This window comes from Hevea brasiliensis, chromosome 12 (assembly GCF_030052815.1).
Source record: "Hevea brasiliensis isolate MT/VB/25A 57/8 chromosome 12, ASM3005281v1, whole genome shotgun sequence".
In the NCBI taxonomy this organism is placed as follows: domain Eukaryota; kingdom Viridiplantae; phylum Streptophyta; class Magnoliopsida; order Malpighiales; family Euphorbiaceae; genus Hevea; species Hevea brasiliensis.
The window spans coordinates 4,329,401-4,342,980 of record NC_079504.1 but is presented as its reverse complement, the minus strand read 5'-3'; the positions used below and the strand labels follow the sequence as shown (position 1 = coordinate 4,342,980).

The window sequence follows — 13,580 nt, the reverse complement described above, 5'->3', positions numbered from 1 at the left end:
AGCTAAATTTATGATAACAATAGGATATAATGCACAGTATCTTAAATTCATTCATTTAGCCACCTAACCTAGTCATCAACCGTCATCAATGTCTGCTGAAATTTGTACAACCAGGAAGCAGTCTTCCTATAACCTTTTTATAGCAACAGCTAATCAAGGGACTAGTTTCGGCAATAACATAACCCATCAAATATTCACAATCACTGTCAAAGCAAAGGAACAAGACTATGAAACTTCTCAATAGATAGTCATTATAATCTTCCATGCTATTATATGCTCTAATGCATCAGATTTAAAACTCTAGTAAGCAAGCCTCAAACTATATCAGCATTTATCTTAAAATTACAATGCATATATCTATTATCTACACATGCTCACACAAAGGAAAATCAATGGAAGAGGGAAAATAGATTAAGCTAGAAATAGTTACCTGATCAAGGGTGATAGGCACAACCTTAGCCTCACTTCGCAATTCTCTTCTCCGCAACCGAACCTTAACAAATAAAAAAGAAAATGATAACACATAAAAAGGCAAAAAAGAAAAATCATAATATACATAGAAGTGCGCGTATATTATACACTTAATAACCTGAGCGAGAAAGGTTTCAGCGTCTTCCTGGCGAAAGCAGAGCAAGCTAATTGACTTGGCTCCATCAGGATCGGAGATAAGCACGAACTCATTGTTGGTATTGCTAACTGTGTACACTGCCGTGCCGGCAAGGGTTTTCGCCACGTGCTCTGAGCTCAGAGTGCCAGCAGCTGCGGCGTGCTTCTGCTGCGAGACAGAGGCGAAAAACGGCGCAGTACGGAGCCGCCTGGCTGTCGGCCCCGGCAGGAGATTGGCGGTTAGGGCTCGAGTGGTGTCGCCGAACCGAGTGGCAAGCTCGGCCCCCAGCCGGAGGCAGTGCTGGTGGATGAATGTGGAGAGAGATAAGAGAGGGTTTGAGGGTTTTGCTGGTTCCATCGTCGCAAGAAGGAAATGGGAAACGAAACCAAGCGGAGGGATCGATACTTCGATTTTATGGCTGAGCATTGGAAATATTATTGGCACAGCTATATGCGAATTCTACATAGAACAGTCCAATAAGCAGGGACGTGCTGTGCAGTTGAAACTAAAACGCGTGTTTATGATATGTAATTTAGGTTTATATTTTGTCCAATTTTTACATTTTCAACCACCATTTGAGTTTTTTTTTTTTTTTTTTTTATATATATAATAAATAAAAGGCAAAAGGATGCAGCTCTAGCAGCATAACCTTCTCCTTTGATCAATCATATAAAATTAATAAAAATATTAATTATAAAGTAGAGAAATATATTTGAATATAATAAATATAAATTATCATTAATATGTTAAAAAAATACTGATATTGTTCTTGTTATTTTATAGTTTAATTACTATTACAACTACTAAATTATCGAAAATTGCAATTTTTAATTAATCTTTATAAAATTCTGAACCTCTACAAGGATTTTTTGACTTGCTATTTCAATTTGCCAAACTTCTAAGAGATGAGAATCAAACTTTATCTAAATTTTAAGGGTTAGTTTGATTAGGAAGTGAATTACTTTTAAGTTAACTTTTCTTTCTTTATTTAAGAATCTTTTATTTTTTTATTTAATGAAAGAATAATGAATCGAATAATGATTAATAAATTATATAATAAGAAGTAATTTTTTTAATCATAAAAATGAATGATAACAAAATAAATAGATAAAAAAAAATTTAAAGTCAAATCATTTTTGGAGAAAGACTAATCATGCGTTAATCAAATTTAAAATTTACATTTTTTGGCATTATTATTTCCCAAGATGAGTGCATGATCTAGGAAGAAAGCTCTTGCTTACACAAATAGTGAGGCCCCAATTCGTGTAAGCTGCAAGGATTTTTCCTTACGCTACTAATTAAAAACGAGGAGAATCTGGTCATACTCAAGAATTTTCTTGACTGTTTCCTAAAGATGATCGGTGGGAATGCTTCGGCTTTTTTAATTTTGAACTCTTGACTGCTTTTGCCATTTGGATTCCTGTTGCTATACAAGCTTTTTTATTTCTACCTTAGACGATCATGAGGACGCAACCAGCATAAGTTTGGCAAATACATTATATTCCACGAGATCCACAAGAGCAAAATGCTTAATCATAATATTTATTTATATTTCAATCAAGAAAAGTGGAATAAGGAAGCTACATTCAATTAAATCTCTCTCTCTATAAATTCTTAGCTAGACTTTGGTTCGTCAGAAAGCAACTAGCTAACTAAACTTCTATAGCACTTACTCCTTTCTACATAAAACAAGAATGCGCAGGCAGAACATTATGTTAGTACAACGCCCAAGTCCTGTATTACCTTTCTCTGAGGCTCAAGTGAGAGAGATGCTTTTGAATGCTGACCGCAACAGAGACGGTATTCTCAGCAGGCAAGAGCTTATAGAAGCTTTCAAGTCCTTGGGATCTAAAGTTCCTCAAGGCCAAGCTTGGATAGCGTTTTGGTTCGCTGATAGAAACCGAGATGGATGCATCGATAAGGAAGAGTTAGAAAAGGTGGTGAAATACGCTCATGGTCTTGGTTATACCATCAACTAGATCGACCACACCCAGTTGCTCAACAACAATAATTGGCGTTTCCTGGTGATGAATGATGTGTGTAGTTTGTGTTTAGACTTGAAATCTGTAAGCGTCTCATGAGAGGAGAAACTGAAAAATTACTGTGTTTCCCGCATAAGAAGTTGCAGACTACTTGTTCAACCAAAAATAAATGTTAGTGTTCTTCCCCTGATTACTATTTTAGTTCTTTTGGTTTTTCTGTTGTCCCGCAAGTCCCTAGCAAAACTAAGGGAATTGGCACTTAGACTTGATTCAATGGGAGCCTAGACATAAATATATGAGCTCATATATTTAATATGTGATTTCTATTATATATTTTTTATCTTGAGTTCATAATAAATCAGATTTAGATAAGAAAAAATTTATTAAATATTATAGATTAAATTATCATGTTAATTATTAAATGAGCCAACGTGATATTTCATTAATTAGAAGATTAAAAGAAATAAGAAGTGACAATACTAATTTAAATTTTAAAAATGTTAATTATAAAGTAGAGAAATTTATTTGAATATAATAAATATAATTTGTCATTAATATGTTAAAGAAAAATACTGATATCTTTCTTGTTGTTTTATCTTTTAATTATAATTACAACTTTGGAATTATCAAAAATCGCAATTTTTAATTAACTTAGAATATATTATATGTAAATAAAAAATATTTATTATATGTAATGTTAAGACTCATGGTCCTTAATTTCAATCTACAAATTGATCATTAACTTAGAATGCATATTAAAGGTAATAAATAAAAAATTATTTTAATTTAGGTGGTTGGGCCACTCCTTTGAAATCCCACCCCAATTATGGGTAGTGTATGTAAAATATAAGACTTAACATATTTTAATAAAATTATCATAATTTTATTAAAAATTGTATGCTTTCCTTATCTTTTGTGCGTGCGTATATATTAAACTAATTAAAAAATATATATTTTAAATTAAGTGGCCCTATTTTTACATCTAGAACAACTAATGTCATAATTTCTTAAATATAATTTTAATTGTTTGATTTAATTATCCTTATAATGGGATCCATAAAATTATTATAATTATTTATTATAATAAGTGCAAAAAAATTAGCATCCTTCTATATTTTCTCTAAATATTTTTTTTATGATAAATTAAACAATGTAATTTTCTTATTTCACAAATAGACAAGCTACATTATGTCCATGAATTTTTTTTAAATAATTTTTTATATAATTTCTTTTAAATTTACATAAAAAAATTTACAAGTTTAATTTGATTTTTTTTTTGTTTTCTTTCTTTCTCGCCTTAACAGTAAATATATTTTTGGCCTATTTTTTTTACATTGGATGTGCTCTGCAAATTTTTTTATAAAGCTTATAATTACAACCACGATTATTTCTTTAAAATAACAATTTGCCCAATCATTTTCAAAGAACAAGAAAGGATGATTTTGCAAAATCATAATTTATAATTTTTAGGGGAAAAAATAAATAATATATTATAAATTAATTAAAAATATAGCAAGCATACAAATTAAAGAAAAAGATTTAGAAAGATATTTTTATAGTGTGAAAGAAAAAAAAATAACAATGAGATTTTTTTTTTTTAAATTTTACGGAAGTTAAAAAAAAAACTATTAAGGAAAATAATTGTTTCTAACGATAATAGAAATGTTTTATATTTTTGTATTTAATAAAATAATTATTGTAATTATATGAATCACACTATAGAAAAATAATTTAATCTAATAACTAAAGTGATATAATATAGAAAAAGTTGTGAAATTAGTTATTATGGCTTGTGCAAGTAGACTTACTCTTTATTTTATATATTTATATATATAAGTAATATATTTACCTCACTTTTAAATATAAAAAAATGATAAAAATCATTGAATGAAATGAAAAGGTAAGTTAATTTTATTGGATTCCAAAAAAAAAATAAATAAAAGAGATTAATTATGTAAAGTATCATTGAAAAATCTTTATATTTCATTCTTAATTAATCCCTAATATAAAGAAAATTGAACATTTTAGAAATTAAAAAAAAAAGTATATATTTAGCGATTAATAAATATAAAAGATTTAGGGGGTGTTTGGTTTACCTGTTAGTTACAGCTGATAACTGATAGATAACAAAATAGGTAAATTGTAGTATTTGGCAAGCTTAAAAAAATAGAGCTGATAGCTGATGGGCAACTGATATGATATCCATCGGCTGCAGTTTATATCAGCTCTATTTTTAGAGCTGTTTCTCATCAGCTGATAGATGATATAATTTTATTTTTTATTTTAACTATATTATTTTTTTTATTTAACTTGAAAATTAATATTATTAATATTTTTATTTTTTTATTTATAATTTTAATATTTTAATTAACGTATTTCAACTTTGTTAAAATATTTTTTATTAATAACATAAAATATAAAATATTTATTTATATCAAAAAATTTAAAATTAATTATAAATTTTTTTATTAATAATAATAATTATTTTATTATTTTATTTATATTTTTAAAATTATTTAATTATCTTAAAAAAATAATTATTTTTTTATTTTAATAATAAAATAAATGATATAATATAAAAGATTAATAATTATATATTTATTTAAATAATATAATATATTAATTTAATAATTATATATTTAATTTAATAATAAAATAAATAATATAATGTAATAAATTTATAATTTTATATTTATTTAAATAATAAAATAAATTATATAATATATATCTTTATTAGTCATTTCACAAATTAACAGCAACAGTAAGATATAATTTTACCAAATACTTAATATAAAACAGCTATCATTAACTATCGCTATCCACTATCACCAACAAGAATGTATTATTAACAAATTATCAGTTGTATTCAACAGTTAATCCAAACAGCCCTTAATGAACAATAATCCGAACGAAATGAAAGTAAATTGGGTCCGGCTATGGAGAGCACGTTCATACGTGCGGACATGCTATCAGCTGTTGGATTAACGGATAATCTTGAGATAATTGCAGCTTTAATTATGATTTTTCTTTTTTCTTTTTTCTTTAAGCAGTAGCTAAACCCAGAGATAATCTAGAATTGGCTTTACAAGTATAGCCTTACTCCTATATCATATTCTTTAAATAAAAAAATAAATACATTTATTTACTTATTTTAAAAAGATAAAAAGATAAATATTTTTAGTTATATGGATTTCTGAAAAAATTTATATGAATTTTATAAAAATCCAAATATTTAAGTTTTGAATTAATTGAGATGAAAACAGAATATGGATGCAAAAAACATATTTTAAAGTAAATATATGTATTAAAAAAATAAAGAAAAGAAAAATAAAAAATTGAACTCAGCCAATATATATATTAGGAGGAAAAAATTAAAGAAAAAAGTTGAAAAAATAACATAAATTCTTTTGGTTTGGCTGCTGTTTAAAGGAAAAAAAATCATAATTAAAGCTGAAATTATCTCAAGATTATGGTTTAATCCAATGGCTAAGAGTACATTTATACATGTGAACGTGTTAGACCTAAATAAAGTTTTCATTATTTAATTTTTTTTAATTAAATTTTACAAGTTCATTCTTATATATAAATAAGTTTAATAATAATTAAATTATAAATATTTATATTTAAATTTATACACTCATTATATATTTTTTCAATTAATTTTATATAAATATTAATTAAATATTTAATTTAATAATTATTAAATATATTTTCATATAAATCAATCGAAATTCAACACGTGGCAGCTGCTGTATTTTTTATCCTACTAATTCAATAAACAATAGGGCCATCATGATCTCCTCCAACTGCCATATAAAATCATCTTACTTTGCCTTTTAACCTTTTTAATTATTAAATTAAAATTAGAACGACCCATCGTTGAGCGTCTTGTAAAGTATTTATAGAAGAATAATTATTCTTCTACTTTTTTATAGTATTATTATTTATGTTCTCGAAATTTTTATGGTAATGAAAATTAAAAAGAAAAGTAAATTATAGTATTATTTATTATTATTATTATTATTATTAAAAATTATATTAGAATCATTTATTACTTTTAATTTTTTTTAATAGAGAAATTTTTATTTTAAAATTTAATCACTGCCCTGCAAAGGAAATTTTTTTCTTTTAAGTTTAATTTTGATCATATATTAAAGTTAGAAAGCATAAAAACTATAAAAAAATTTAGAAAAAAAATTCTGCATTTAATATAAAATTAAAATAAATTCTATTACCGAATTAATACTCTTTGATTAAATTTTTGAAATTTGTTTTTTATTTAAATTCTTAATAACTGATTTTTTTTTTTTATCTCAATTGCCGTTTAACAGCATCAAAATAGGAGAGAAAAATGGTGGCCCCTTTTGCTTATTAAATTAGTACTCCTTTTGTAGTACGGTGATTAAATTATAATAAAACATTTTATAATTTAATTAAATTATTATATTTATCTCACATAAATTAACAGAAAAGATGATAATAGACTCGATACGAACAAATTAATCTTGATCTATTGGGTTAGAAATATCTGTGAAACATAATAAAATAAAAAGATGATAATATAAATTTTAAGAAATTGTATATAAATGATTATGGAAAAAAAATAATTTAATTGATTATAATGATAGCCAAAATCACGTGAACAAATAAATGAGTTTGCGAATCACGTGATAAACTAAATCTTAAGAAAGAATTTTTCTGAATGAATTCCCACAGCATGGATTTTTTGACTTGCTATTTCAATTTGCCGAACTTTCTAACATAAGAGAAGAGAATCAAATTCTATTTAGATATGAAAAATTTTAAGGGTTAGTTTAATAAGGAAGTGAATTTACTTAGGAGTTAACTTTCTTGATTTAAGAATCCCCTTATTAGCTGTGGATATGTTAATTAAATTTAGAATTTGCATTTCTGGCGTTATTTCCCAGCATGTGAGAGTCCGAGGAAGCCTTACGCTACTAATTAAAAACGAGGAGAATCTGGTCATACCCAAGAATTTTCTTGACTGTTTCCTAAAGATGATTGGTGGGAATGCTTTTGCTTTTTTAAGTTTGAACTCTTGACTGCTTTTGCCATTTGGATTCCTGTTGCTATGCTAGCTTTTTTATTTCTACCTTTGAAGATCATGAGGACACAACCAGCATAAGTTTGGCAAATACATTATATTCCACGAGATCCACAAGAACAAAATGCTTAATCATAATATCTAGTTCTTCTTTTTTTTCTTCTTAATCAAGAAAAGTGGAATAAGGAAGACATTCAAGTTAATTCCTCTCCTCTCTATAAATTCTTAGCTAGAGTTTGGTTCATCAGGGAGCAACTAGCTAGTTAAATTCTATACTCCACAGCTCTTAATCTTTTCTAGATAACACAAAAATGCGCAGGCAAAACATTCATTTGCGCACATGTCCTGGTGTGCTTTTGAATGAGGCTCAAGTGAAAGGAATGCTTTTGAGAGCTGACAGTAACGGAGACGGTATTCTCAGCTGGCAAGAGCTTAAAGAAGGCTTCAAGTCCTTGGGAGCTAAAGTTCCTCGATTCCGAGCTTCGATGGCGTTTAACATCGCTGATGAAAATGGAGATGGATGCATCGATGAGAAAGAGTTGGAAAAGGTCGTGAAATATGCTTCTGGTCTTGGTTATACCATCAGGTAGACTACACCCAGTTGCTCATTTTGGTTCCTCCATTGCCTCAACAATAATTTGTGTTAATTTCCATTCTGCTTAATTAGCGTTTCCTGGTGATGGATGTATGTAGTTTGTGTGTAGACTTTGAAATCCGCATGTGTCTTATGAGAGGAGAAACTAAAGGAATTAGTGTGTTTCCCGCATAAGAAGTTACAGACCACTTGTTCAACCAAAATTTATTAGTCTTTAATTTTCCCCTAATCATTACTTATCCACCTTTTTTTTCTTCATATGGTATTCTATTCAATTTCTAAACATAAATTATCATCTTTAAATGAGTCAACACAATATTTCTTATAATTGATTAATTATATAATTCTAGCTATTGCAAGTTTGTGATGAATTTAGAAATTGACAATCATAATAAAATTGTTACACTTATTATTAAATCCAGAAAGATTATCAAGTAAATTATATATTGATTATTTTAATGATTAACTAAATTAATATAGTAACTTATTCACTTACATTCACTAACTTTACTTACATTCAAAATTTTTGGGCGTTTACGGTTATGGTATTACCAAATCTGCAATCACATCAATAATGAAAAATTAATTAATGGGCCATCAATCATTGCAAGACCCTTTCTCCAGAATTCTAAGATGCTGGTCTCCACTTGTTATATTTCCTGTCTGTTTGACAGTTTTATGAAGCCTCTTCCATCAGCCCTCTGAACGCAATCAGAGATGTTATTGGGTTGAGTTTTTTGTAGGTACCCAATCCATTCAATTTATGGTAGGGTAAGTTTAAATAATATATAATTAAATTAAAATTTAAAAAATAATATTTATAATTTATTTGAATTGAGTTTAAATTTTATTTATTAGATATATATTATCTCATTGTTCATATAAATGTTTAATTAAATATAAAATATATATTTTTTATAATAATATTAAAATTTTTTTTATATATTTTACTCTATATAAAATAAAATTTAAATATTTTATAATTATTAAATTTTAAAATATAAATTATTAATAAAAATAATTTTTTATGTAAATAATGAATTAAAATATATAAAATTAAACGAATATAAATACTTTATGAATAATAATAATTAAATTTAAAATAAATTTAAATAGTTGAGAATAAATTTTAATCAAATTTAAAATGAATTTAGGTTTGGAGAATATTAATCATATTTGGATAAATGATTTTTGTTGATACTCTAGCATTCCTACACCCAATGCGTCTGGCTCTAATCATGTAATCATCTTCAAGGTTCTTGTTCTCTACTCGTGAAAAATTAATGATGAGAATCATCGTGCCCCAGAATTTTTCTCCACTACGATTAATTAGCTTTTATCTTCATAACATTATTCTTTTAACTTGTAAAATATCATTCTTATCCTGATAAATCAGTTCCGCTAGTGGGAATAAGGTTCCTGTACTCTGGACTATATAGGTCCAACAAATAGAAGGAGAATCCAAGAAAGCATCTGAATCCCAACTTTGTCCTAGTATATATAAATAAGAACACTTGCTCTTAATCCTTGCCTAACAACTTCATAAATTCGTAAAAACAAATAGAAACGAAACGAGATGCCCATTTTTATTCAAACCGACATCAAACATGGAAACGTTGATCTGAGTGAAGACCAGTTGAAGGGTCTTCTGAAGAGATACGACACCAACAAAGATGGCAGGCTAAGCAAGGCTGAGCTGAAGGTTGCGTTCAAAAGCCTAGGCTCTCATTTTGCTGGCTGGAGAGCTATGAGGGCAATTCACCACGCTGATGCCAATGGCGATGGATGCATCAGCGAAGATGAGATGGAGGAGCTTATCAAATATGCAATAAAATTGGGTTTTCAAATATTAGACTAATAAATCTAATATATATATTCTGTATCAAGAACGTACGTGCTTGGAATAATTATAAGAGTGCAAATTTCTATATAATTCTTCCTTTAATTTATGGTAGTTCTAATTTTATTGGCTCCATAGCCGATTTCAAGTAGAAGGTCCTTTGTTAGAGATATACTGCAATTAAATACAAGAAGTAAAGATTATATATCCAATCCAAAAAATTTTTTAAATAACTCAAAATATTCACAACATAAAATAACTCTAGCCTATCCCATTCGAATCATTTGGCACGTGGTGTAGCTCAATATCTTCTGGTTCCATATACTATATCATGAAAAATTAATTAATTAATGGGCCATCAATATGGTATCTTTTTATCAAGAATAATATAAAGATATATGCTTGTCTCCAGTATTCTCCACTACTTGTTTATTTTAGGAAGAAGCCTCTAGCGTCAGTCCTGTATCCGTTAGTGGCATAGCTCTAGTCCTAGTGAAAATGAAAAATGATGAGCATCATTACGTTAAAGATTTTTTCTCCACACGAGTTTAGTGTAATCACGAGTTCCATATTAGCTTTTTATCTACTGCAGATTAATAAATTCCATGTTATCTTGATTGTGGGACAATATAGGTACTTTGATAAGTTACAGTGAATTGTTTTAGATCTTGTGAGATGAATATTTGCAGGTCAGTCGACAGATGAAGAAGAATACGAATGGTAAGCCGAAGTTTTAATAAGCGTTATATAACAAATTGCAACATATCCCTAACAAGGACATAGCACTGAAAGCTTCGGATGGCTACTTCTACTTGGTATATTACGCTTATAGAACCAATTAATTGAAGGAACAATTATATAGAAATTTTCAGTCTTATAATTGTTGCAATCAACCACACCACAGGTACAGAATATACATATATATATATATATATATGTAGTAGATTTATTAGTCTAATGCATTTGAAAACCCAATTTCATAGCATATTTGACAAGCTCCTCCATCTCATCTTCGCTGATATATCCATCGTCATTGGCATCAGCGTGGTGGATTGCCCACCAAGCTCTCCAGCCGGGAATGCGAGAGCCTAAGCTTTTGAACGCAGCCTTCAGCTCATCCTTGCTTAGCTTGCCATCTTTGTTGGTGTCGTATCTCTTCAGAAGGCCCTTCAACTGGTCTGCTAACAGATCAACACATGCAGGTTTGCATTTGTTGGGCATCTTTTATCTATTTGTTTTTGGGAATTTATGAAGTCGTTATGCAAGGATATATTGAGAGCAAGTGTTCTTATTTATATATACAATGATCAAGTTGGGAGTCAGATGCTTTCTTGAATTCTTCCTCTATTTGTTGGACCTAAAGTCTAGAGTAGAGGAACTCCCATTTCAGGATAAGAATGTAATTTTATAATTTAAAAGAACAATATTTTCTCTTCTTTTTCTGTGATAATCAAAATTTTTATTAATAAAAGTAAGAAAAATCTTAACTTGAAGCTCTCAAAATACAACCAGTCCTAGAAAGCCACAAATTAAATAAAAAAACTTGGTCAAAATCAGAATCACAACCAATCTTAGACAAAAACTTTGCAAGTGCTTGGATTAAATCCATAAATCAATAGATTAAAGATGCCACTTGGATTAAAATAAAAGTAATGAATGATTCCACAATTGTTGCAAACTTTTTCGTAAGTGATTGTCATTTAGGTTAGGGAATGGACAAAAGCAAGGATTCCAGCGTGACTCTCAAGAATGATATTATGTTAACTGGATGATTAATGAAATTAAAACAGCCGGTTAATCATCCAAATGCAATGCTAATATAAATTAAAATTTTTATCCTATATATTAGAATTCTATTCTAAAAGTAATTTCAAAATCATAAGGTGAATATTAATTTAGAAATAAAACTTATCCTACTTACATAAATTTTACAATATTTAAATATATGGAAGAATTTAATAACATAGTTAACAATATTAGGTATCATAATATTTATATATTACGTTATACTAATTGAATTCTAATATTAATTATTAAAATTTTAATATTTAATTTAATTACTAAATTTAATATTTAATTTTATCTATAACCCATTAATATTTATAAAATATATATAAGCAGAGGAGAATAATGAATTTGACAAAAATATCTATTATTGAATTTGATAAGGACAAAATTCTCTAATCATTCTCTATTTTTCTTTGCTTTGGGAGTTTTCTAGGGTTACCATGTGAGTATTTTCACATGTTATTACTTTTTTTTTTTTCTTTCTTTTGTGTTTTTCCAAATAATCTTCAAATTTATATTTCTCTTCGGCTTATTCTTATTGATAGATTTGAGTTTTGTTACATTTTTTTTAGAGAATTTGATATTTCATTTTCTATGAGGATTTGGTATTTCTTCAATTGCAAGAATTTATTATTTTCTTCATTGTGAAGATCTATTTTTTTATTATTATTATTATGAAGTTGTTAAATATTTTATTTTATTATTTAGAGAGAATATCAAATTTTAAGTATTTCCAAATTTACCTTATAGAAATATTGTGAAGTCAAACAATGATGGATTACTGCCATTAAAGCAAATAATAGATATAGTAGTATTTAAATGGGATTTAATATTTATTTAGTATATTAAAAATAATAATCATTAAATTACTTTGAAGACATAATAAATTTAAATAAAATTAAAATATAATAAAACTTTACCGCAAATTACTAATTCTATTTAAGTGTTCTTTAATCATGTAATCATCTCCAAGATTCTTATTCTCTACTTGTGAAAAGTGAAGAGAATAATCATCGTGCTCGATGATTTTTCTCCACCATGATTAATTTACCTTTTATCTTCATAACATTATTCTTTTAACTTATAAAGTTAGATTCTTAATTATCCATATTAATTAGGTCCAACAAATAAAGCTAGTCCAAGAAAGCGGGTTAATTTTACTCATAGTTTCTCAACTTAGTTAGTTGTATCAATAATATTCCTCAACTTTAATTTATATAATAAAAATCTCTAAAATATAATTGAGTATCATTAAAAAATCTCTATAATATATTATTATAGGTTTTTAGGTTAAATTATTGCTGAATTTCATTTATTATCTCTCAACTTTAATAAGTATAATACACACGTCACTCAACTTTAATTTATCTCAAAAAATATTTAAACTTTAATTTTATATATAAAGAATTTTAATACAAAATGTACTAAATAATAATTAAAATTGAATATATTATTTTACTAATTTAATAAATAAAGACAAAAATCATATACAATATCAACCTACATAAAAAAAATTAAATTAATCATACTTAATTAGGTTTAAATATTTTCAAAATAAAGTAAAATAATTTTATGCTATTATTTTTTTTGCATTAAAATAAATCAAAGGAATTAATATAAATTAGGTATAATCTTTATCTAAAATCAAATGAAAAAATAATATATGTAAAAATAACATTTTTATAGATAAATTAAATAATTAA

General features: G+C 26.8%; 2 protein-coding genes across 2 annotated transcripts; one reads left to right on the top strand and one right to left on the bottom strand.

The window, feature by feature from the left end:
* Positions 1-182: 182 nt before the first annotated feature.
* Positions 183-1,013, bottom strand: LOC131171294 (protein TIC 22, chloroplastic-like). Its single transcript, XM_058130876.1, has 3 exons — positions 590-1,013; positions 431-493; positions 183-203 (listed from the first exon to the last, which is right to left on the bottom strand). The coding sequence occupies exons 1-3, from the start codon at positions 962-964 to the stop codon at positions 201-203; spliced, it is 441 nt and encodes a 146-aa protein (XP_057986859.1). The 5' UTR covers positions 965-1,013; the 3' UTR covers positions 183-200.
* Positions 1,014-7,644: 6,631 nt separating this feature from the next.
* LOC131171059 (calmodulin-like protein 7) lies at positions 7,645-8,490 on the top strand. The gene has a single exon (XM_058130512.1). The coding sequence runs from the start codon at positions 7,966-7,968 to the stop codon at positions 8,242-8,244; it is 279 nt and encodes a 92-aa protein (XP_057986495.1). The 5' UTR covers positions 7,645-7,965; the 3' UTR covers positions 8,245-8,490.
* The last annotated feature ends 5,090 nt before the right edge of the window (positions 8,491-13,580 follow it).